At 40.7% G+C, this 25,209-nt stretch overlaps 1 protein-coding gene across 1 annotated transcript; it reads left to right on the plus strand.

Moving 5' to 3' along the window:
• The first annotated feature begins 7,886 nt into the window (after positions 1 to 7,886).
• Positions 7,887 to 24,250, plus strand: Sertm1 (serine rich and transmembrane domain containing 1). The gene is made up of 2 exons (XM_004631091.2): positions 7,887 to 7,964; positions 23,739 to 24,250. Exon 2 carries the CDS (start codon positions 23,927 to 23,929, stop codon positions 24,248 to 24,250), a length of 324 nt encoding a protein of 107 aa, XP_004631148.1. The 5' UTR covers positions 7,887 to 7,964; positions 23,739 to 23,926.
• Positions 24,251 to 25,209: the final 959 nt, after the last annotated feature.

The following is a 25,209-nucleotide window of genomic DNA, read 5'->3' on the forward strand; positions in this document are numbered from 1 at the left end:
AATTTTGAGTAAAATATGGCCTTTGGGTAAAACATCGACATGTTAACATTAGAACAGTAATAAGTTCATTTATTGTGACAAATATGCCATAATAATTAAGATGTTACTAAAAGGAAAAGTGTATGGTGTATGGAAACTCTCCACTGACTTTGCAATTTTTCTGTAAATCCATAATTTTTCTGAAATTTTCTTTTTATTCTAAGTAGCTTAAGTATCTAAGGCAAATTTTTCAAGTATGCAAAATATGCTTTTATTTTTCAGTATTTTTCAAAGACATTTTCTTTGCTCTGTTGCTACATGACTTTCTGTCAGAGTGACAATTTCACTGGAAACAGACTAGAGATGAAAGTGTCAAAGTCATTAAATAAAAACTGCTATTTTTCCTTTCACACCATTCTATCCAGTAGCTGAATTCACAACATCTGAACATGGAAAAAATAAATTTTGTGTAAGATTATGTTTCTTCTCAACTAAAATACATGGACAACAGGGAAATGAGGGGAACCCTAAGAAGTTTCATTATTATAAAAATTTTCTCCAAATATTATTTTACACCCTGAAGATTTTATGGCCATTAAATATGTGATAGGAAGATTTTTGATGGAGGAATGAGGATTAGTGTGAGTTCTCAGGTAGATCAATTAAAGGAAACATAATTGTCATGAAGGTGTCCTCTCCTTACTCTACATGAACCTAGCTTGAAGTCTGCTGAGATGATATGCTCCTCTGAGTTTGAGGGTCTGATGAAGCGATGCTACTGTGAAGTACCCAAAGAGGTAGGAAAAGAAAGGGATGACAGCGACAAGATGGGAAATTAGTTGGGGTTTTGTTATTTTCATTATGTTAGTTTTTGTTTTCAAGAAACAGAGAAAATGAGAAAAGGCAAGATCAAGAGTGAATCTGCAAGCTGTTGGGACAGGATCTCACAGGGAGCATGTGGTCAAGGTCTGAGGTGTTCATGAGGACCATCGCTGCCCTTGCACAAGGCCATCTTGTCCTGACTGTGCCTCCTAACCCATGATAGCTCTTGGTACATGGGAGGTGCTCAATAAACATCTATTGAATAAATGAATACATTTATGACATTTATATTGCAAAACATGTCCAGGGAAAATTTTCTTCACTGACCTACCTGCATAGCAAAGCCAGTGAAAGTGCTATTATTACTGGCTCTGTTTTTATTGCTCAGTTTCCCAAAACACTTTACATGTGCTTTGCATAGAAATACTTCCTACTCTTTCTGATAAACTTTTTTTTTCATTTTTTAACATATTATAAAAACAGGCAATAGTAGATCCCTTGCAAGTGCTGTTCTCTCCTTCCTCTCCTCTGCAGAGTTTATGGGAGCCTCATGCTTTCTTATTCTTCCCATGTACACTCTGCTAATATTTAATGTACTGAAAGAGCTGGGGTCCAATTCTGTTATCCTTCTTTCCTTGACATTAGACCATGTCTGCTCAAGATGCATATTTTCCAAGGCTGCTGAATGTTCATTCATTTTCATCTGGGAGTCAGAGAACTGCTACCTGCACAGCAACTCTCCACTAAAAATCCAGTGCCATTCACACATGGTTTTCTGGTGAGGATCTTTTGTGGGAAAACTGCACAAGAACTACCTCACTAGCAATCTATTTTGTTATAGGTCATCAACTCTAGTATTGGGTTTTTAACATTCTTCCCTGACTTAAAAGGCTGAAGGCTTTAAGTAGGTTTTCCTCACTAGTATCTAAGTGTTAAACTGAGGAATGGACAGGAAGGCCATCCAAGGAGAATTCCTGGTGCCAGTACCTTGGGACAGAACACAACATCAGTACTTCAAACCCCTTTATCTTTCCCCCATTCCACCCCATATTTCTTGCTAATTCTTCCAGTTAGTTTTTCTTATCCTAAGACCATAAGTTGCCCTTTTGTTGTTATGAAACGGGAGAACACATCAAGGAAACCTATTTTTTAGGAGCACCTAAGTGGCACATTATGAACTGCGAAGCTCCCACAGAGCAATTTAAAATGATGAATATCCTTTTCAAACATCCTTTTCAAAATTGCACATGGACTTCAGCCAGTCACAAGACAGAGATGTGGAGGATGCATTAAAGTCCCCATCTGCTCTTCACATTGCTCATCATTGATTTATAACCCACAGTAAGTTGTCCAGCCACGCAAGTAGGGCTGAGTCTTATACCTTACGGGAAGATGGTCCAGGTGTTAGCGTTTTCTCCTACCTGCATCCTGATGAGATGCATTGCTATTACAAGAACGGTTCTACCCACTATTCTCAGAGAGGAAAAGAAAAAAAATCCTGTGGTATATTTTAGACTTTGAGGAAATAAATGAAGCTCTTTAGGGATGACTTCAGACTCCTGCTTTCATTTAAAAAAGCTTTAATGCATCTTCCCTCCCTGCAGCTCCTTCCTGATTCAAGTCTCATTAACAAAATCACTTATTTTTTAGATTGTGTACCACTCAACCACTGGGTGAGACACACATATATTTTCTTTCTCACAAGTCATGAGAGGGTACTATTTAATCACAGGAGATAAAAATAAAGGTCACAGACTCATGAGTTACTCCAAAGCACAACTATAGCTATTATGGTTCTAAACAGAACCTCAGAGTGGATAGATAGCATGTTCATTTGCCTTTGTCCACAACTTAGCCTGGCTTCCTCTTCTACAAGAGCACAAGGGTAAAGAAAATCATGCAAGTCCATACACTGGACCTAGTACAAAGGAGGCTGAAAAGTGAGAATTTTGAGCATTTGTGTCCATTGTGTTGATAGCCACCATCTTGGCCCCATGGCTCCCTGTCACTTTTCTCACTGGGCTGCCCTCTGCAGCCTTCTTTATGGGACTATCCCATAAGATGTTTCCTTAGAATAACCTAGAGACCTCATGGCCATTTTCTGTTATCTACTCCCCACTCCCCTTGCTCTATGCCAGATTTTCCTCCCATATAACTAGCCCATCCCCTAAATATCATCCCCATGAGAGTTCAAATTTAAAGTCAACTTATATGATCTGCTCCAGTGCTAAAGGATCATACAGAGAGAAATATCTATGGCTCTTCTTTTCCTCCAGGAAACGAGCACACTCTACACAGGAGCCTTTTATACAGTATTCATTTGTTAGCTCAGAGAAGATGTTCTGCTGCTGGAAATTTCAAAAAAATAATGTTTTAGGATAGACAGGTCAGTGATTCCTGAGTTACACTATTTCTTCAGTCCTCCCCACCTCATCATTGTCATAGTTGGCCAGGATTTGGGTCATAGATGATACATCTTACTATCCAAATGATCCCAACTAGAATATCAAGAGAAACTATGAATAGAGTTATTCAGTTTCACAGAAATAAAATACGTAGTTTTGAAATTGGAAAATAGTTTAGGCTTCAAGGTAGATCTAATGAATATGCTATCTTAGAGTCTTAAAGGGCAAAAATCTATTCATTCTCTATCATATTGTTATGTCTCAATGTCCTCATAAAGCCTCCTGCAGTCATAAGGTAACTTCTAGAGCTTGTAACTGATTCGAGGTCCAATGCTGGGATGATGGGTGTGAGTGCTATACCTCCCTGGGGGAGGGAGCCTGCATACAATATAAGGGAGGGAAAGAGTCTGATTTCTCCTCTTTCTCCTCCTCCTCCTCCTCCTCCTCCTCCTCCTCCTCCTCTTCCTTCTCCTCCTCCTCCCTTTTTACTCTTGCTGCTTTTGCTATCTTCCACCACTGTGAACTGTTGTTCCTCTGCCATGCCACCCTGCCTTGGTGTCAGTTGATTATGAACTGAAGCCTCCACAAACTGCGAGCTAAATAAAACTTTCCTTCCTTAATTTTGGGCATTTGGTACTTTGTCTCAGCAACGAGAAAAAAGTAACCAAGACAACCACCTTCCTCTGATTTGTACTTGCTGATGCTACCAGCCAACCAACACTCCTCCTCTGTCCTCTGCAAGCGTTTTGATTTCTGCTAACACAACTTTGCTTATTCGTAACTTCTCCCTACTTGTAATTCCTACACATGGTCCCAACTGTTTCATAGTCCTTGCATGAGTGTTTTTAGTGTCTGCTTTGGTTTCTAATTGATGAAACAGAAACTGTAATGTTTCTGTTTCAAATGCCTTTAAAGCAGAAGGTATCTGGATCTATTAGTGAGATTTCTGCTTGTTCAAATCGAGCCTTCTCCAGGCATTGGTAAGTACCCTAAATTGCCACCAATTCATATAAATGTCTGATTTAAGCAAAAAGGGAATTTATTGAAATGATCAGAGATGTCCAGAAAATAGAGACAAAAGGAGGCAAAGCAGGCAGAATCACATCCAAATGAGAACATGGCATTAGTTGAGTAAGGACTCTGTTGCCATCACTAGACCGTGGGCACCATAATCTGTAACTGATCCCTGTACACTGAAAGCCAGACATCACTGCTTGCCCCTTACCCCTGCTGGTCTCAGAAAACAGGCATTGCTGCAACTACTGCCACAAAGAGTCCTCCCCATTTTAGCTTCCTTGTGCAATTACCTCTTGATTCCAGGGTTAAGGAAGGTATATTTGATTGGCTAGGTCTAGATCATGTGCTCTCACCCAGCTGCAGTATGGGGTGCAGTGGGTAGGGTAGGAAAGAGTACCTGTTCTTTGGGACTTCCTCAGTGGGAAATGGGGTCTGCCTGCCATTGGGTGTACAACAAGAAAAAAATACAGTAAGAGGGCTGGATCATGGGAAGCTAAGAAAAATGCAGAACCTGTTATACTCAGGCCCTTCCATTGCAAGCCCAGCCCGAGCCAGTGAACTATGCTAAGAAGAGCAGAATGTGATTGCTGACTTAGTGGGAACCTTAGCCAGGGTGAGAGTCTTAGCTGACTGATGAAAGATAGTGTGATAAGCAAAGAAGCACAGATTTGTTTCCTGCGCCCTATTCACTTAAAGACACATGAGGCACAGTTAATCAAAGTCTGTATTTATACACACATCTGTCTTCCTGGTTGGACTGCAAGCATTTTAGTGCAGAAACTTCATCTCACTTATTTACCCAGTGCCCAGGGCATTCCTCAGTGGTATATAGTACATACTTCAAAAATGTCTGTTACATTATAAATAAATAAATAAGCTTTGCTTTCCCTAAATAAAATAAACTGGCTCAATCCTTTACTTCTTTGAAGGCAATAAAGGAGTTCTATGGCAGTTTCTAGAAAGGCATTGTTAATGCATTTACCCCAATGAAATAAAGAGGAAGAAGAGCTTACAAAGACTCCAGAATACACTGACATCTTTTTTCTATGCTGAGTTTGAGTGACCACCTTTCTTTTTCTTTTCCTTTTCTTAGAATTGTCCTTAAACAAATATTACAAAAGTTGGCCTTGTTGACTTTGGCAACTCCCTGGCCTAACATCACCAGAGTTTACTTACTGTCACAGCTGGTGAGCTAGACCAACCTGGCCCAAAAACAAAAGGTTTGCAAAACCCTTAGTATTAACCGTGGTGAGTTGAAATGTCTCTCCTCAAAATATATGTCCTCCTAGAGCTTATGAGTGTAGCTTTATTTAAGAAAAAGATCTTTGCAGATATAATTAAGAATCTCAAAATGAAATCATGCTGGCTTAAAGTGAGCCTTAAAGCTAACAGAGAGGCTGGGGAGATGGCTCAGTAGAATAAGTGCTTGCCTGGCAAGTGCAAGGGCATAAGTTCAATCTCTGGTTCTGAAAAAAAAAAATCAAAAGATATACAGCTACTTTCTCTTAATTCAATGAATAGAAAGATTTGTTCTAATAGTGTTTGTGGACAGGATATCATGTCTGCATCTTGTACTATGAATAACCACTAAGAAGACAACAATATGCAGTGTATTAATTATTGAAACTGCCCTACTAATCGGTTTTTAAACTGTCTTATTGCTATTTGTTTCTCAATAAAATTATTTTTTTAAAAAAGCTAATGGAAATGTGCTTAAAAGAGAGGGGAAGAAAAAAGGGCTTGCCAAAGATATTCTCAGGTGCTCTTGAAGCTCCAAAAGGAACCAAGTAACATTTTTGAGGCTCCAAAAAGACCAAGTGTCATTTTCATTTCTGTTGTTTTAACCCACCCAGCACTGGCTTAAGTGGCCATTTGTTACAGAAGCCCTGAGAAATGAGTACACTCACAAAGTTCAGGAAATGTCAAGGAAAACCTTACAGAGTAGACAAAGAAAGACAAAGAGGAAAACTGCTTGTGCCAGGATGAATTAAAAAGTCTGCCAGGCAATAGAGAATTGTCTCACACTTGAAGACATCTTCGACTTTTCTCACTGGACAAACCACATTAGAATCATGTGGAGTCTGAATGAACCTGTGGGCAGGAGTCTTAAGCACAGAGAGGACACTTAGCTCAAAGGTCAACAGATTTAACTGTGTTGTTAGGCTTTCCAGGGTTCTCCTAGTGAAGTGTGAGAATAGTCAGTCATATTTGACATGGTTTCAGGTGGCTAGAGGACTTACACTGCAATGCAAGTGGTACCTATTGAGCCCATCATTTCATGGTTACTGTGGTTTGTGGCAAGGTTAAGTAAGAATACAAGGTAGAATTTATTAAGTGCACAAAACATGGGTAGGTGGACAGATGTAACAAAACTCATGGGAGCTGCACAAACGAGGCTCAGAATGAAAATGCAAAGGAGTTGGGGGAAAACAGTTCTCTGTCTACCTTACAGAATAGCTCATGTCTCCCTTCTGTGCTTGACATCAGACACGGAAAGATGCCTGTAGAAAAGATTCACATGACTCCTAACGGCCCTGGAGAAGGAAGTGGGGAGAAGGCCTTCACTTACCTAGGCGCCTCGGCTTCAAGCCAGATGCCCCTGCCTGTGTCTACCTGAACAACACTTGAACACGGACACAGGTAACAAGGCCCTAGCATGTGGACCCGGGGAAGTGGCAGGGTGTGTGCAACTGTCCCTTGAGACTGCAGCAGAGCACTTCTGAATTGATTTGCTCTCCCAACCCACCGGCAGACGCGTCTCAGGGTGAAGACCAAAGAGCCGGGTGGAGCTCAAGGAGAAAATAGCGACACCGATGCTCTCCAGAGACTCAGCCCTTTGCAAGCCACACAACCACCAAGATTGTCAAATGTCAGAGTGAAAGAGACCTCGGACATCAAATAAGCCAGACCTCTTACCAGAGCTGCAAAAATAGAATAGAGATCTTGAGAGGAAGGTCACAATCTGACTAGTAACGAAAGGGAGACATCTCAATTAAAGGTACCTTTCCCAGAGTGCCTTTATGACAGAGGGCTCTCTTTGTGCCAGTTACCCACGGGGACTTTCATGATCGGCAGTCAGAGCCACTGCAATCCTATTCATTCGTCTGATGACTTGGTAAAGGATTCGGAGGCTAGCATGAATGAGGAAGACTGGAGGCGGAGGGCCCTCGCAGCTCAGTCAGAGCCAGGTACGTGGCGATGGCACCATTGGGTCGTTGTTCAGGGCTGGCCAGAGTAGGGCCCATAGAAGAAATAGGAAGAACTTGGCCAGAGGTACATGTTTCCGCCTACAGAGAAGCCTTTGTGTCCCAAAGCAAGTGCATGAGCACCTCGCATACCCACGTAAAAGTTAACCACACCTGCCTTCCCCAGATGGGGCTCCCTGCGCAAACGCCTCCTCAACCTCCAGGATTTTCCAACGGTGGCGCAAGCTCCTCCCGCGCCGGAGCGGGGTGTTGTCCTGGCGCCGAGCGCCCGCGCCAGCAGCGGCTGGGGGGCGGTGAGGAGGGGGCCCCGCTGGCGGCCATTGGTTGTGCGGCCCGAGGGGCGGAGGCACCGCGCGGGCTGGGCAGAGCTGGCAGCCCCGGTCCGGCCCGCTGCGCCTGCTGCTGGGCGCGCTGGCCAGCGCCGCGCCCCTAAGCCCTGCGTTCCTGAGGACCTGCACGCATCGCGGAGGCAGGGTCGCCACAACACTCACAGCTCCGGAGGTTGGCCGAGGTGGTCACACATTCAGACCTGCAGGTCAGTGAGGGGCTCCCGACCATGCCAGCGATTCGAGGAGAGGAGTCGGGAGCCAAGGCGCACGGGATGCTGCGAGCGCCTGAGTGGGCTCGCCCTGTGCACGGAGCTCCCCCACTCCTCCTCTGGGGTGGTCTTGGGTCCCCTGGGCTTCGGAGCCTCGTTCCACACTCTCCCCGGGCTTCTTGCTATAGAAACCCCGGCCCACCCACCTATCCTCGCAGTGGGCTGCTTTCTCAGGGTCCCGGAGCAGCCTCTGGCAGTTCAGCACGCAAGGGCTTAGGAAGACTCCGGCTACAGCCGGACCTCGTGGGACCCAGCGCGCAGTGTCCTTGGCCCCGTTCCTTTTCCCCAGGAACAGGCAGCCAGAAAGGTCTGCTCTGGTGTCCGCAGTTGCGAAGCTTGATTCTCCGTGCAAGAGCAAACAGTTCTACACTTCGCAGTATGCTTCTAGGCGCTTTTTGTTTGGTTTTTGTGATAGGGTGTGATCATTCTTGTGTTTGTTTTGTGCTTCTGTGAATTTCTAGGCTCATCTGTCCCTTACTGGCCACTCACACACTGACGGCCTTTGCTCCCTGCCATGTTCCAGTGACTCTTTTTGCCTGTCTTCTGGTGGCTTCAGTTCTCGAGAAGTTTTTCCTGGCGCAGAGCACGCGTTCCTTGGTAGTGTTTTCCTGTATTCCCTGCAAACCCAGTAAGTAATCGCCTCGGCGACCTTTCGTCTTTCCCAGGTCTGATGAGACACTGGAATTCTGTGTTTCCCAGGCAAGACTCGAGGATTATAGGCAAATGACTTGAGATCTTATTAAGAGGGACGCGTAATGTGCTGTCCTCTAGGGTGCAGAAAGACCCGTTCATTCACAGAAACATCTTGTTAAGAACCAGGTGTGGGGACTGTGAATGAGCTCTTACTGCCACCAGCCACCAAATGCCGGGTCCCTGTGGGTGCTGGGATTTAGCGTTGGGCCCCAGAGACTGGGTCTGTTTCTTACTGTCCTCCATTTCCTCTGCCTGTTCATTTTTCTTTGGTTTTTTTGTTTTGTTTTGTTTTGTCTTTTGTCTTGTTTTGTTTTGTTTTGTTTTGTTTTGCTTTGCTTTGCTTTCCTAAAGTGAGATCTGAGTTTATGTCTGTCTGTCTGTTTGCTATAGATCATGAGATGCAATGGCCAGAGGACATCTCAAAGCCATTGCATTAGGTAAGGTCCTTAACACAGGTGCAGAAGGCAGGGAAATGGGCAGTGGGACTGTGCTGCGGCCCATCCTGGGACCACTCCTGAAGATGTTTCTCTGGGACCTTTCACTTTAGATTTCCCATATTTGTTGTTCCGATGGTAGCCTTTCTAGAGAAAAGAGGCTAGATAAGTGACAATCGTTTCAAAGAAGCTTTGCTTACTTCTATACATCCTCCTTTAAAATATTAAAAAGGCAATACTGTATTTCATTTGCTTAGTTATGCAGCTAGTAGGGTTGTTTTATCTTGTTTGTGAGACAGCATACAGAGGATCTTAAATATCTTTTTGTGATGAAATATACTTTTGCTGAGCAGAGAACATCATTTCCCTACAACCACCACACACAGGTCACCCTTTACATGCAGGGCTAGTTGTTTATCTCTCATGCAGATGGCTTTTTGGAGTGCATGAGAGTGAAGTGCCTTGTCACCAGTGACACTGACACTTCCTCCAGCCGTATCCTAGTCACCTTCAAATGCTGGGCACAGTGAGGATGGCCAGCCATCTACTAACCTCAGAACTGTGCAGGGAATGCTGAGTTCTAGTAAGTTGGTTGGGTATTCCCTTTTTGTGATTTGAGTTTGAGGAACATATTAATTTATCATTCTTTATGTCTGTACATAAAACAAAGTACATCAAAAGGCTCAATACACATTTAAAGTTGCCACTGAAGAAGTCTCATGCTAAGGCCAATTCTGTTTTCCTCTGCTAATAATTAATTCAGTTCACTAAATGCTACTTGATGTTTCTGATACCCATTAGCACTTCAGGGGTTAAGAGATAAATAATGAGGTGGTTATGTATGGTAATGAATCAACCAGAGGACTTATTTACAGGATCTTGAATTTCTTTTTTTTTCTTATCTTTTATTAATGAGGGCAGATGAAGGATGGCAGAGTTGATTGGTAAACATGATTAATCATACAAGTCATTATGTAGACTTGAAATCATACATTCATTATAAGAATGAAAAATTAACCCATTGCAGGCAAAATTCTCTGATTTGGCATCTGTTCTAGATCAAGGCTAAAGTAATTTGATGATACTTCTCTATGGGATTACTCCTCTCCCTCCACTTGTTTGTCTTTGAATATTCATTTCTATATAATGATTTTTATATTTACTTAGTTATTAGGGAGATTTTTCACAAATGTGGAGCATGTTGTCTTATTATATTACTATAGTAATATAAAGTGTCATAAGCCTATTTGTGTAGACATTTATTACTGTTCCTAATGATAGGCAAAAGAAAAATAACAAAGCCACTAGTTAATGGCCTAGGGAATACAACAAAGAAGCTCAAGATGTACGTGTCTGAGTTGGCGGCATTCCTAACACTTCTACCTACAGGACTCAAGCCAGAGGTTCAAGTGAAGAAGTCCTTGGTGTATGTGCGTGGCTCGGCCTTTGACTTGAATTCAGGAAATCTATCTGGACACTCAGTGGTCGTTTCACATGTGAGATGACAGCCCACTGAGCCACATTCTGTGCTTGCCTCAGCCCTGATTCTGACCTTTGGGGTATGTCCTGAGCAGCTCAGGCTCCAGACAAAGAATGTCTTCTTCAGGAGTTGCTTATAAATATGGCCACACTCATGTTCACATTTGAAACCAAGAAAAGGCTTTATTGATCTTTGATTAAGTTTTGGTAATGAACAAGACTGAGGAAAGAGAAATCCTGAGATTTCAACTAGCCATATACAGTTTAACAGCATCTGTGACCAAAAAGTGGCCCAGTTCAGCCAAAACAGTGCCAGCCTTTCCAAGCTCCACAGTCACATCAGAAACGTGATCATCATTAACATCTAATCAGATACTAACTTTTAAATTCCAATCTATTAAACTAAGAAGGGAAATTATTCAGTACAATTTAGCAATTTATGCTATGGGTTTAGTTGTTGATGCTGGTCTTGTTATTGACAATAGTGAAACGATATGGAAAATATAGGCTGACAGTAGTTACAGGGATATGTAAGATGACAGAACTGAACTTTAACTTCTTCTGGGAAACAGAAGTACATATGTCTGAAAACATTGGTTTCAAATTCAGAAAGACAAGATGCCTTAACCCATGGTTAAAGCACCAACTCCCTTCATTCAACATGTGGAGTCACTCCCCAGAAGAAGCCAAAACCACAGCTTTCCTAATTAGTTATCACGGTAATCTTATAATGATTAGAAGTATCTGATAATATACTTCTAATAATCTATCAATTATTGCAAAGGTTATGTTCTTATTCCTTTTAAGTTCCTTTGTGACCAGGATTGTAACAGAGGATGTACTCCTTTCCTTTCTTAAATAACATGGTTATAGCTTTAACTCAAATACAATTCAGCTCTACTGGGAAGGCTTTCAGACCTCAGCCTAAGAGTCTTAAACTTTGAAAGAAATGGTCCAGATGAAGCATTTCAAAGGTTTGTGTTAAATGCAGGTGTACTGAGTAGAAAGAGCAAGAGGGGGTCAAAAAGGGATAGAAGAAGAAAGAAGGGAGGAGAGGGAGAGAAAAAATTGAGTTCTGAAGTTATAAACTGGCAGCATTTTCACTGTGCATGCTGCAGTTAAAATTTTATTTCATTAGGAAAGTGCCTTTTTATTTTTTCTATAAAACAACATGTTCTTTATATCAAAGTTCAAATACAACATGCACAAAGTAGAATATTAACACATCCACCTGGCTACCTGCTAACAGAAACATATATTAGCATCTTGGTGCATAACCTCCCATTTTGTTTTTGAATCTAAAGTTGTGTGTAGCAGGAACAGTAGTATTTGTTTTACAAAAATGGAATCATATTAAATCTAAAATTTATTTTCTTGACTTAGCTATTCATAACCATCATCTTTCTAGGTTTTCTAACATGAAATCCTTTTCATTTTCATCAGAATACTGCATTGTATGATTCCTCCATCACTTAGTTAACCAACCCTTACCTCATGGACATTTTTATTATTATATTAATATTGTAACATAAATCTTTATAAGTCTAATTTTATAGATATTTATTATTTATCATAATGACAGAAAGATAAAAATAAAGCATATTAGTTAACGGTGTAGAGAATATGACAAAGAAGCTCAAGCTGTAGAGCGCATGCATGACAGGATTGCTTTTAGCCAACATTCCAACCTCCAGGATTCAAGCCAGAAGTTTAGATGAAGAAGCACTGGGCTACAGAATACATCCTTGGGCATGTACCTTTCAAACCTGTCCCATTTCTTTTCTGGAGGATAAATTCTTAGGATTTAGTATTTACACTGTAAGCCCCTGTCACATACTTTGTAATGAAAGGTAAAGAGATAGCAGACATTCGGTGTATCTTCTTGATTCCTGACACATAAATATTTTGCATTCATATAGAATATTACACAAATTATAAAAAGATACATTTTAAATTAAAGGCACCCTGACCAAAAAAGAAAATATTGACCAATGCCATTCTCCCATACGCCTTGGCATCTGTAATTTCCAACACTCTCCAGTGAGCTTGTCTACCTTGGTTTTCACAATAAGCATGCTAAATAAAGGGCACTGCTTGTAAGGATGAGTGGCAAACCGCTGCGTTGGATGGAGGTCTCTGGCTTTCAGAAGGACTCCTTGCCAACACGGTTGGTCTAGTTTAATGCACTGACTTTCCAAAATCCTTCACACTGTTCTCTTTTTGCTTATCACTACCAATTTTTATTTTGAATATTTCCATTGAACTCTAACAAAGATTTTTATTTATATGATGAAAAACCTGTGAACATTTGGCTTTTGTCTACTTTCCTTTTGTTGACTGTCTACCTTGGCTGCCAGCAGAGCATGAATTTGAGTTTGGAAGAAAGGGTGTGGGTTCCTGGGCTCCAAATTTGTAGCGTCTGTCTCCAGTCAGTCTTTCTCTGCACACCTTTTTCAGAAGGACACAAGTACAGACAACAACCTTCAAAATACACTTTGCTTTTTGGTACCACAGTTTCTTGATTTTGAAATTTATAACCCTGATTTTGATTTTATGAAAAATCTTTCCCTTTATTGTTATTGCCATTTGGTTTTGGTTGCTTACTTGTTCTTATAGAGAGTGGAAAGTTAATATTGAGAGGGCCTACAAATGAAAAGAATAAATTAGGCTCACAATAAATCTTTGAAATTAGTTGTGCAGTGAATAGCAAGAGGTCACATTTGATTCTTTTAATGTTCATCTGGTTTCACTTCTTTTTAAGTTACTTTTCTCTTGTTCCTGAGTAAAGTACTCAATAGCCAAAGTTAAAAGAGGAAAGGTTTCTTTAGCTCACAGTTTGTGGAGGTTTCGGTCCATAATCAGCTGGCTCCAAGACAGGGTGGCACGTGGCAGAGGGGCAACTTTTCATGACAGTAGAAGACAGCAAAAGCAACAAGGGGACTTAACAGCATCTTTCTGCCACTGTTATATTATATCTAGACCGCTGGAATCAGGGCGGTGCCAATCCAGTCTGTGCACTGATCGAGCACCATCCGCTCTTGGTCCCAACACTCTTAACCCCAGCATTGCACACTCTAGATTCAGCCACCTCTGACCAAACTCTCTGACTGCATGAGGCTTTGGAGGGCATCTAGACAGAAACCATAACAATTCCTCTTCCTATTGCCTTGGAATCTATCCTTTTTGAATTAGAACTTTGGTATGAGACTGCTAACATATTGCTGCTCACACTACCAGGTCTACAATCCATCCAAAGTGCTACTTGAAGTATGGTCCATCGAAGTGCTAATCTCAGAATTTTTAGCTACTAATTCATAATCTACCTACTAGATGATTTAACATACTATTGTATTAATAGGTATTAATTAGCTGTTCTAATTTGTAAATTACATATTCATTTGGTACAACTGCTGTTCAGAATTTGACTTCTTGCTTGATTTTGCACTGATTGGAGGCCCCTCATGAATGCTGCTGTCAAGAGATCTAATACCTGTCAGTAGAAGGCAGACTACGATACCAAAAAATAAGAATTCTCAGTAGGTGGCTTAAAGCAACAAAGGTTTATTCTTGTTGATGCTGTGTCAGTGGGATTGTGCACCTGACCTTGTTTGTCATTAAGGTTGAACTGTTCCCCTTGCCTTGTAAGGTTGTATGCTCAGTGTTTTCTTTCAATTGTGGAAACAGTCTTGATGAGTAACACGAGTCCACCCACTGTTTGATTCACAAGGTGAAGGCACTGACTGCAGCCATTCAAAGATCAGACTGATAGGAACTGAGAGGTGCACACAGGGCCACTGCAGCACAGGGAAGGAACGAGGCGGCTCTCACACTGGGCTGCACCTTTTCTATGGAAAGTGACACATGCCACTTTTCTTTCATTTTATTGGCCAAAACGGCTCATATATTCAGAAGGGGCAGGAACATGCACTCCTCCAACATGTCTACATTAGAGGCATTTCATGAGTAGCCCCAGGGACTGCAAGTCTCAAAGGTACCCTCAAATCAGCCTCCCAGAGGGCAATGTGATGAACATAACCCTTGGAATCGCAGATTTTTAATTCTAGTCCTGCCTTTAAATGGCTGCATGACCTTGAGCAAGCCTTTCAGTTCTCTGAAATGTAATGCTCTCATCTTTTAAAATGGTGAGGTAGATAATAACAACTATCTTTAGGAGCTGTGCAGATTAGTGAAAATACTCACTCACATGTATACACACACACAAACACACATCCTGAACTAGCATGTGCCTTTTTATATTAATTTTATTGAGAAAAAAATAGCATTGAGACAGTTTCAAAACAGGTTAGTAGGACAGTCACAATAATTAATACATTACATATTATTGTCTTCATAGTAGTTATTCATAGTACAAGATGCAGACATGATATCTTGTCTAAACACTATTAGTACAAATCTTCTCATTGAACTATGAGAAAGTAGCTGTTTATCTATCTTGACTATTTTGTATATACAGGTATATATTTTTTCACTACAAAATGGTCTTTCAGGGCCTGGGAGATGGCTCAATGGAATAAGTGCTTCCTTGGCAAGCGCAAGGGTCTGAGTTCAATCCCTGGTTCCATAAAAAAAAAAAAGAAAGAAAAAAAGAAAAACTTTCAAGAGAGAACCTGTACTGTAACAACATGTAACTCAGTTGTGCTCCAAATTTTCTGATAAAGAAGATTATGCAACCACAGAGGAATGTGTTCAATGAAGTAAAGTGAGCCTGGGGAGAGTCACATGGAGAGAAAAAGCATTTTCTCACGCTTTCACAGAGAGCAAATTGGTCAAGCAATGGCCGTGACTCATCCTCATGTCAGACACTGACAAAAGGATGTACAAAAGGCGGTACAGGACTACAGGATAAATCCTGAGAGTACTTGGCTGACCTTATCAGATATAAAAGTTACATTTCTTGTGATATAGGTCTTACTATATCTTGGTCTTAACCATCCAGAAGAAAAGTATAAAAATGAGGTTTTTAAAGTAAATCCATATTAATACGATGAGCTGTAAAAGGCTCAAGTCAATAACTTCTGAGGACAACCCACTAATATTATAGACTGCTAGGCAGTGTTAGATGTTTAGTTGAATTCAAACACCTATAGTATTTAGATGCCAATAGAATATTCACCTCTGACAGGACAAAAAAAAAAGGATACAAAGGAAAGATCATTTTGTATTTATATATACAAAACAGTTAAGATAAATTTACAGCTACTTTCGCTTAATTCAATGAGAAGAAAGAGGTGTATTAACAGGGTTTAGACAGAATATCCTGTCTGCTCCTTGTACTATAAGATAACTTAGTGGTTATCTTCTTGATAACCACTAAGAAGATAACAATGTACAGTGTATTGATTATCAAAACTGTCCTACTAATCAGCTGTGAAACTGTCTCATTCATGTTTATTTCTCAATAAAAAAATAAAAATTCAAAAAAGAAGTAAAGCCATGTTGTTATGTTGAGCTGTAGGGGACTCTGGTCCACAGCTTTCTGACATTGCCCGTCAAGTGGAAGACACAATACTATTATGGGCTATTGGACTATTTTGGAATATTTTGCTGAGTTCACACACCTATAATATTTAAATGGCAGAACTAAACAAAAAAAGGGATACAGATGAATGACCATTTTGTATCTGTATATTCAAAATGGTTAGGATAGATATATAGCTACATTCTCTTAATTCAAGGAATAAAGGGATTGGTTCTAATAGTGCTTGTAGATAGGATATCATGTCTGCATCTTATACAACAAATAACCACTAGGAAGGCAGTATGCAATGTGTTAATTATTGGAACTCTCCTACCAATTTGATTTGAAACTGTCTCATTGCTATTTATTTCTCAATAAAATTTTGGGAAAAAAATGGTCCTTCATTTATATCCCCTTTTTGTTCACTTTTGTCAGAGATGGGTATTCCATTGTCATTCAAATATTGCAGGTGCGTGAATCCATCAAAGTAATCCAATATAGTTCAGCAGTCCATAATAGTTGAGGGTTATCAGCAGGACTGGCAATGTCAGAAGTTGTTGACTTGAGCCTTTTATAGCTCAGCATGTTAATGTGGCTTTACTGTTTGTACCTCATTTTTATAGTTTTCTGCTGGATGGTTAAGACCAAGATAAAGCAAGACCTATCTAACAAGAAATGTAACGTTTGTATCTGACAAGGTCGGTCAAATCCCCTCAGGATTTACCCTGGAACCCTGTACCACAGTTTGTAGATCCTTTGTCAGTGTCAGCCATGTAGCACGTGCTTTTTATTCAACAAATATCAGTAGCTATAATTTACATTGTTATGAAGGCTATGGTGGTGGTTTCTCCACACTGGTTTGTGTGGATATTCTTTCTGTTTCCCAAGCATCCCGGGTTGCTTCTCTTCCCTGTCGCAGTCTGTCAAGAGATCTCCATTCCACATGACTCAGGGTGCCCAGCCTCAACTCCTTTCCTCTACTTCCCACCAGTCTTCTGCTCATGTTGCCTACATTCCAGTGAACATGATTGAAAGTGAAAAATACTAAAAGGGGGTGAATGAATATATGTTTCTGATCAAGACTGTTTCTACAATTTGATGTGTGTGTATGTGTGTGTGTGTGAGAGAGAGAGAAAGTGTGTGTGCGTGCATGTGTGTGTGTGAGAGAGAGAGAGAGAGAGAGAGAAAGAGAGAGAAAGTGTGTGTGCGTGTGTGTGTGTGTGTGTGTGTGTGTGTGTGTGTTTCACTATGCAGTTCAAGATGGCCTTAAACTCACTTTGTAGCCCAGGCTGACCTCACAGGGATCCTCCTGCCTCAGCCTCCCAAGTGCTGAGATTATAGGCATGTGCCACCACACACAGCTCGAGTCTATTTCTATTTGCTTGTTTATGTGTTTATTTATTTTCTGAGATAATGTCTTATGCCAAGTAAACAATCTTATGCTATTGGCACAGGTTCTCTGGAAATTCTGACTAAAACATTATTTTTCAGCCAAAAGAAAGTAATTTGAAATTTACACTTAAAATGGAAACATTTTTGTTTGCAAGGAAGGGGCTTAAAAAGAGACTCTCAAAGCTTGGCTTTTTCTACAATTTTAGGTGAGAAAACAGTAGCTTCTCTGGGTTTCTCTGCCCCATGTTCACCAAGGGTAGTCAGGGTTTCTGTATTTTTGCTGCTAATGTTCTTTCCCATTGAGATGCCAAAGAAGAGAGTGGAATTGGATTAACCATGCTCTGTATCCATTGTGTATGAGGAAAATAACCTAGATCGAGCGTTTTCTTGATAGGAAGGTTGAGTTCTCCAATGTTGCTTTGCCGTGTGCCCCTTTCAGCCTTGAAGTTATTATTTTGTCCTTTTGGTTTACTAATTGTGTTAACCAAGAGGGCCTAAGATTGTATTATTTTTAATTTCTATAGTATAATTTTGAAACGATTATTCTTAGTAAGGCAATGAACTGAACATAAAATATTTCCATGGAATATAAATATACCACAATGTATTAAGAATGACAGTTTCATTTTCCTTCCAAAACTGGTGCTGAATCAATGCAAGGGACCTGTCCTATGATTACTTTTGAAACTACACAAAGTAGAAGATGAAACCAGGTACATTCATATCCATTTTTGCCATGCTCTCTTGTGTTTTTTCAACTTCCCTCAGTCTGCTTTGTATATCATTAAAGCATATTCTGAACACTCTGTAAATTATACCTTATTTGGATAATTAATTTTTAAATATTTAGGATAAAATAAGTTGTTTAACCTAAAAGTATTAAATATTTTTTTAAATGGGCAGTGGGATATTTTACAGAGCCTGAGAGTATTCCAGGTAGACAAAAATCATCACTGAGAAAGAGACAGAGAAGACTGGATTTAATCTAAAGGAACCTAATGACTTGCCCCAGAACTGATGGTTAAAATAAATCACCAATACCAAGCTATTATTTTGTCATTTATGTAATTTTAACTTATGTATGATAAGAAAGTTTTTTACTGATTTTACTTTATGAACATTTATCTGAACTGTAGGTGAAAAGGACTGCTAATTCTAATTTCTCATCTTACATTATTCTATTCAGGTCCACAAATTCCAAGGCACTATTCAGAATTTCCATCTCTCTGTGTTTCTTCTCAGAATATGGCCTTCTGTCTCAGTGTGTGATAGCAGATAGAAGCACTTTATTTCCTCAACTTGGTTTTGCTTTTTGCTGGGCTGATAGAAGGAATCATAATGAGAGTCCACCCAAAATCTTCCTCTCCCAAAGCATTGTGCAGCTATGTAAGGGGCATTTCTCAAGAAGGCAAACACACAGAGGGCTGAATCATCTTCAAGACGAATAACTTGTAAGACAGTACATTTTATTGTGATTATTGCAGGCCCAGGGAGAAGTGCATGCAAAGATTTACCTTCGGAGCCTGCAGTAAAAGGAAAACGTCATCAGCACCTGTCTCCTCTCCTTTAGCATGACCTAAAGCCAAGGCAGAAAAGATTAAGAGAAGATAATTATGCAAAGGAATGGCCACAGGGTTTTATGTAAAGCATATTATTTTGTAGAAAGCTCAAAACAGTTTTGCTCAGGTGCGGTGAGTTCCCTGGGAGTTTTTGTGTGTTCCACAGAGAAAGCGATCCAAGACATTGTCTAAAAGCATGGGTTACATTATACTATTCAATTTTACATCTGTCTATTGGAAAAAGTATACCATGGTGACACTTTACAGCACCATTCTTAGTGGTTTTGGGGAACCTCCTCTTGGAATATAACAAAAAGGACGCCACACTGATGAAACCCTGGGGTAAAATTGTGATTTCAACAGCTGAGTCACCCTTTAAAGAACCTCTGCAAGGGGACAAAGCAGTCTGCCCCAGTTTTCCACCACAACAAAACCCTATAAGTACTGTTATTCACAGAGATGTGTTTGAATAAAAGGCCAAAATTCCCACATTCTGTGCCACATTTGAGGCCAACGGGTAGGCTGAGTTTTATAAACCACTGTGTTGCCGAAGTCCAGCCAGGCCTTCAGGCTCAGCCCACAGGCTGTCTGTCTGTGGCAGATCCCAAGCACTTCTGTCTGTGGACTTTGTGATGAAAGCCTTTTGGAAGCACCAGAGGGGTGGAGGCACAGGACAAGAGTATACTTTTGTTCTTTCAGCACAAACATTGTGATCCTCATCACTATCCTGTCCGAAATAAGCTTTTTTCTTCAGAAAGGTCATGGGGTAGCAGACAGGGAACAAGATCTGCCCTGCGTGTGTGCTTGCTCCATCTCCCCCCCACACTGGGCTACATCCCTCAGTGCTCGATTCAGTAGGCCACTTTGCTCCCCAGGTTTTCATCCTAAGAGACAAGGGACAGCTGGTGATCATGAGCTAAAACAATTCCCAGGTCATCTTTATGATGTTGTGATCCAGCCATCTCATTTTCCTTTCTCAAACAAAAATCACTTTCTGAACATGGCCCAGGAAAAAAAAAATAGGCTTCAAAATCCCTGCCTGGCTCCAGGTATCACGGATATGAAAGTGCGTTTGTGCCACTGCCTTGCGACAGGTCAAGACTATGCATTTAAGATGAGGTCTCTTTCTTTTCTTTAAATCTATCTGAAAGAAGCAGCCCAAAAGCATCAGCCTGAACAACACACATTTGATATCCCACCACAAAGCCTAAACACGTGTGTGGGCTCATCCTGAGCAGTATTCATTCACTGCCAAGTGAAATACTGACCAGAAAGGAGGAAGATATACACCGATTTTATTGAACTTCAATAAGGAAATGAAAAGTAACGATGCCAGGGCCTGTAAAATAGATCAGCAGACTAAGCACCTGCCTAGGCAAGTGCAGGGACTTGAGGTTCAATCCCTGGTACCACATGCCACACTGGCCACGCCCCAGGCATGCTGAGCCAGCAATGGAGTCCAGACATGGTGGTGCACTCCTGTAATCCCAGCACTGGGGTGGCTGAAAACAGGAGGGTCACTATGAGTTCGAGCTGCATAGTGAGACCCTGTACCAAATACCTGAAAAAAAAAAGAAAAGTAATGATGCCAGATTAAAATAATTTCTAATAATGCATGTAGTCTATTTGTTTCAGAGTAGAACAATGACAAGAAATTTGTGTAGATATAATTTTAAATTAAGACGTACTCTAGAAACAATAATTCAGCTTATCATATTCAGGACAGGAATTTAAAGAAAATATTATTAAACATTAAATAAAGATACAAGATTTCATTTGTTCATTTTCTATCATTCTTCTAAGGCCATTTAGAAGATCAGAGGTTTTGCCCAAATTTTCTGAAGATGACCTTCAGAAAGTGAAAAGGCCTCTAGGAATATGTACCTTGAAAGAGACACCATTTTCCACATCTGGAATCCCAGCATTCTGGGAAGCTAAGGCATGATGATCACAAGCTCCAGTCCAAAACCAGATTGATGTTCAAATAAAGAACATGAAAAGGGTGGACAGTGTAGCTCAGAGTGAAGCCCTGGGTTCAACTTCTGTAACACACACACACACACACACACACACACACACACACACACACTACAATAGTTTAACAGATTGTCTGGTACCCAACTGTTAGCTTTACCATGGATTTATCTGATATTGCAGTGACATTGTGTGTGTGCTCGCAGCCTCATCCCTAGTAAATGTGAGTGGATTTGGGTGCAGAGAGAAGTCTTTTAAAAAGGCAGCCAATTCTGGGCCATTCTATGACCTCTACAAATCTGTAATCTGCTAATCTCAAATTGACAATGTAGGACTACAGAGACCTTGAAGCATCATAAGTCTTTCTAAGTAATCAAAAGAAACTGCCAGGCTACTGGTACTTTACAGAGATGGCTTTTTCTGATTTTCTAAGCAGGGCTATATAAACAGCATCACATTTGTTCCAGCCTTCTCGAGACACAGGAAAGATGACTACTACTGTTGTGCAGACAGGAAAATTGAACTGTTAAGATTAGCTATGGCTGCCCCAGGTAAGCGGCAGAGAGAACTGACCAACCAGGTCTTAGCATTTTTCTCTTCCTACAAAGTGGAGAAAATTAAGAACATGATTCCAAAATGGGTTTTGACTACTTCTCCACGACTGTCGAGCTGTACGTACTGAGTAAATCCACAGTGTTTTTGCACCTCAGTTTTATGATATGAAAAATGGTACAGTGTTCACTTTCTCTGCCCTAGCTGTGAGGAAAATGGAAGGTGAATAGTCTTTACCTTTTTGTCCATGCTACAAAAGGGTAACGTGCTTTCCTTACTACCAGGATGGTAGGAAAGTTGCAACCAGGTAATATAAAGGGTGTCAGTGCCTGAGGCAGAAACCTTCAGCCCTGTTCTAACTTTATTTACAAAGGATATTCTTGTCCAGTCAGTTAGCTTCTCTGCTGTTCAGCCTCGCTCATCCCAGGCTGGTCTCAGACTCACCAAGCAACCTTGGTTAGCATCACATCTAGAATCCTCCTGCCTCAGCATCCCAAATGTGAGAATTACAGGCTGTTGCCATCAGCCATACTTTAGTTGCACCAGTGTACTTTAAATATCCTTTTCTTAGTCTGTGAAGTTTCTATTCTAGTTCTTTTTTTTCTGTGCACCGTGCTCAGAAAGGCTTTGCTACATTCCCTAAAGGTGAATGACTGGAATATTTACATGCTGGAGAAAAGCGAGGTTTGCTGTAGCAGTGTAGTGTATCGGCAGTCGCACTGATTTTTTTTTTTTTTTTTTTTTTGACATTGCTAGAAGCCCACAAGAGCTTAATGGAACTGAAATCTCCAAGCAAAGCATAATGAGGAGTAGGAGTCAAATTATTTTAAGAACTACTAAGGCATTGTGCCTGGCCCACCCTGAAGAGCTGAGACTCATTTCTTCGTGTGACACCTGACAGGGACAGCCCTGAGGTGCTTTCTCCTCCTCAGGATTGTTAGCACTGCTCAGCTCCAGCCATGATGGCAAATGTCAGCCACTCAAAGAATTTGCTGCTTAATTAGATTTGGAGAAGAGAAGGAAAAGGCAAATTCTCAAGGTAAAAATGCCTGGCAGTGTCTAAGAGAGGAAGACCCGGGCAGAGCAGGCATGCTCTCACCGGTACACTTCAATTGAGAAGTAGCAACTTACAGTCAAATGATCTAGTGCCAAAAGGACCAAGGAAAAGTAACCTTTCTGGGCTTCAAGAAGGTTCTGGAGTGTTCTACCTGGAGGGTTCCCTTCCCTCAAGCTGCTTCCATAATACCTGAATATAGTGAAAAGCCTTTCTTTGCACCAAGCTAACCAAAAGCATTCCCCGTTGAATCTCCTTAAAACACATGTGTGCACACATACAGTTCATTTAGGTTCAACCTTACACTTCAGAGTGTTTCCACGTGTACTGTCTTGGTGAAGATGTAGAGCAGTAGTCAATCCATTTGACAGGTAACAGAAACTCAGGAAATGAAGGTAATGTGCCCCACTTCCCAAAGGTGGTGCAAAATCAGACCTTAAGCTAAGGCTCTTGAGAGCAAACATTCTATTCCCTGCTATTCATGAATCTGACATTTTCTAAATCAATATAAAGCCCTATTTTTTATTCAAGGCCTAAAATATGTAAAACAAATTGCCTAGATACACTGAAAGAAAAGAAGCACATAAAATGGCTCCTGATTTCACAGAGATAAAACTTTTATGAAAAAATTTAGTTGAATTACAAACATTCAACAAAACACATATTTGCATGTCAAGGGCTTCTCCAACATGTGCCAGAGGGGAATACCCGTGGAGAGAGATGCTATCCAGCTGCAGGATGCGTAGAATTAATTTTCTGAAGGAAAGAGGTTCGCAGCTAGAAGTTTTAGGGTTCTCAGCTCAGAAACTGAGATCTGTTGAAATCAAAGCAGATGGAACCCATTTTATCTTTAGTTTCTCAGAGAAACCTGGCACCTTGGGTACTGTGGAGGGAAAATAAAAGCTCATTTTTATATCATCAATTGTAATATAAAGACATAAACATTACTTACTCCTGGGGGAGTTATTTCATTCTTTTTCCTCCCTAGTGAATTTTATACGTAAAGCCTTACTGAAATAAAAACTAAAAACTGGATAGAAATGTTGTATGTGCTGAAGAATGCCCTGAGATGCCCTTTTGTTTTTATTTTTGCAGTCTTGATGGGTACCCTATCTGCTGCTGCTGGTTTTGTTTAAAAACCAAGGATTTGGTTGTGCATACCTATCAGCCCGAAGCTTCTGCTGATGCCATGGTGAAAAACACAGTGGTGGCTCTACCTTCTTCAACCTCTCTGTGAAAATCTGACGGATAATACATTTGCTCATCTCTCACCCTCTGTAAAGATGTCAGAGCCTGACTCGGCCTCTGGATTTTCAGGAAATGTGGAGAACGGAACTTTCCTTGAGCTGCATCCCACATCACTGTCCACGTCAGTGGACCCTTCCTCCGGCCACCTGTCGAATGTCTATGTCTATGTGTCCATCTTCCTCAGCCTCTTAGCCTTTCTGCTTCTGCTGTTAATCATTGCCCTCCAGAGGCTCAAAAATATCATCTCCTCCAGTTCCTCTTACCCTGAGTATCCAAGTGATGCTGGAAGTTCCTTCACCAACTTAGAAGTCTGTAGTATTTCCTCTCAAAGGTCCACTTTTTCCAACCTTTCATCCTAAAAAAAAGAAAAAAGGAAATGAAAAATTCTTCACTAAAGCAACAGCAGCTTAGGTTTTCCCTTGTGGGGAATGTTGTCTCATGGAAGACACAACCCTTTTGTTTTTGACCTGCTTTCGTTCCTCGTCTTTGAATCCTTTGCTGTTCTTGCTGCTTTTCACTTCTGAATGGAGAAGCCAATGCTGACAGAAACAAGCACTGACTTTGGGGTTCGGAATTCCACACTCGCCACTTGACGGTCCGGAGCTGAAGGTTTCAAGGTGGAGCAGCATGCACTGAACGCCATGAACTCAACTAAGAAAGCTTCACAGTGAGTGCTGGATGTGGACTCTTCTTTTTCATTCCTCTGAGGCCAATGGAGCCAACAGAAACTGGGAAAATTAAGTCTGAACTACGCGGGAGATACTTTCCTATTGAAGAGATAAAGCAGAGACATCGAATTTTAAAAAGAAAGTCACTGTAGATCGAATGCATAGTATTTCTAAATCTGGAAGTAAAAATTGCTAAATTTTTTTTCATGTCACTTTAACAAATGAAAGTCACATTTATTCATGAATATAAGTCATTTGGAAAAATTTTGGAAACATTTATAACTTTTAATAGCAAGATGTATATGTGTCATGCAGTTTATAATGTACTTCTGCCTCTTGAGGTTTTTCTTCTAATTATGTTGTAGCCATAATGATCCTCAGTTGTGGAAATCTTGGTGACAGTTTCTGCTCCTCTTGCTAGGAGAAGCACCAGGAGAGATACCAAGAAGTTTTTATTTTAAATCTGTAATTTTCATTGATGAGAATTAGAAATAGGGAAAATATTCATCTAGTTGTATTTTGTACAGTAATGGATCCAAGTAGTTGTATGTATTCCTTTATTCAGTTTCATAATTCTTCTAATTCCAGTGCATAATTATATCAAGGTCCCCAACATGTCAAAGCTTAATGTTCATTTGCATTAGGTTGCA

The sequence above is a fragment of the Octodon degus genome, unplaced genomic scaffold, assembly GCF_000260255.1.
Source record: "Octodon degus isolate 3935 unplaced genomic scaffold, OctDeg1.0 scaffold00038, whole genome shotgun sequence".
NCBI classification, from domain to species: domain Eukaryota; kingdom Metazoa; phylum Chordata; class Mammalia; order Rodentia; family Octodontidae; genus Octodon; species Octodon degus.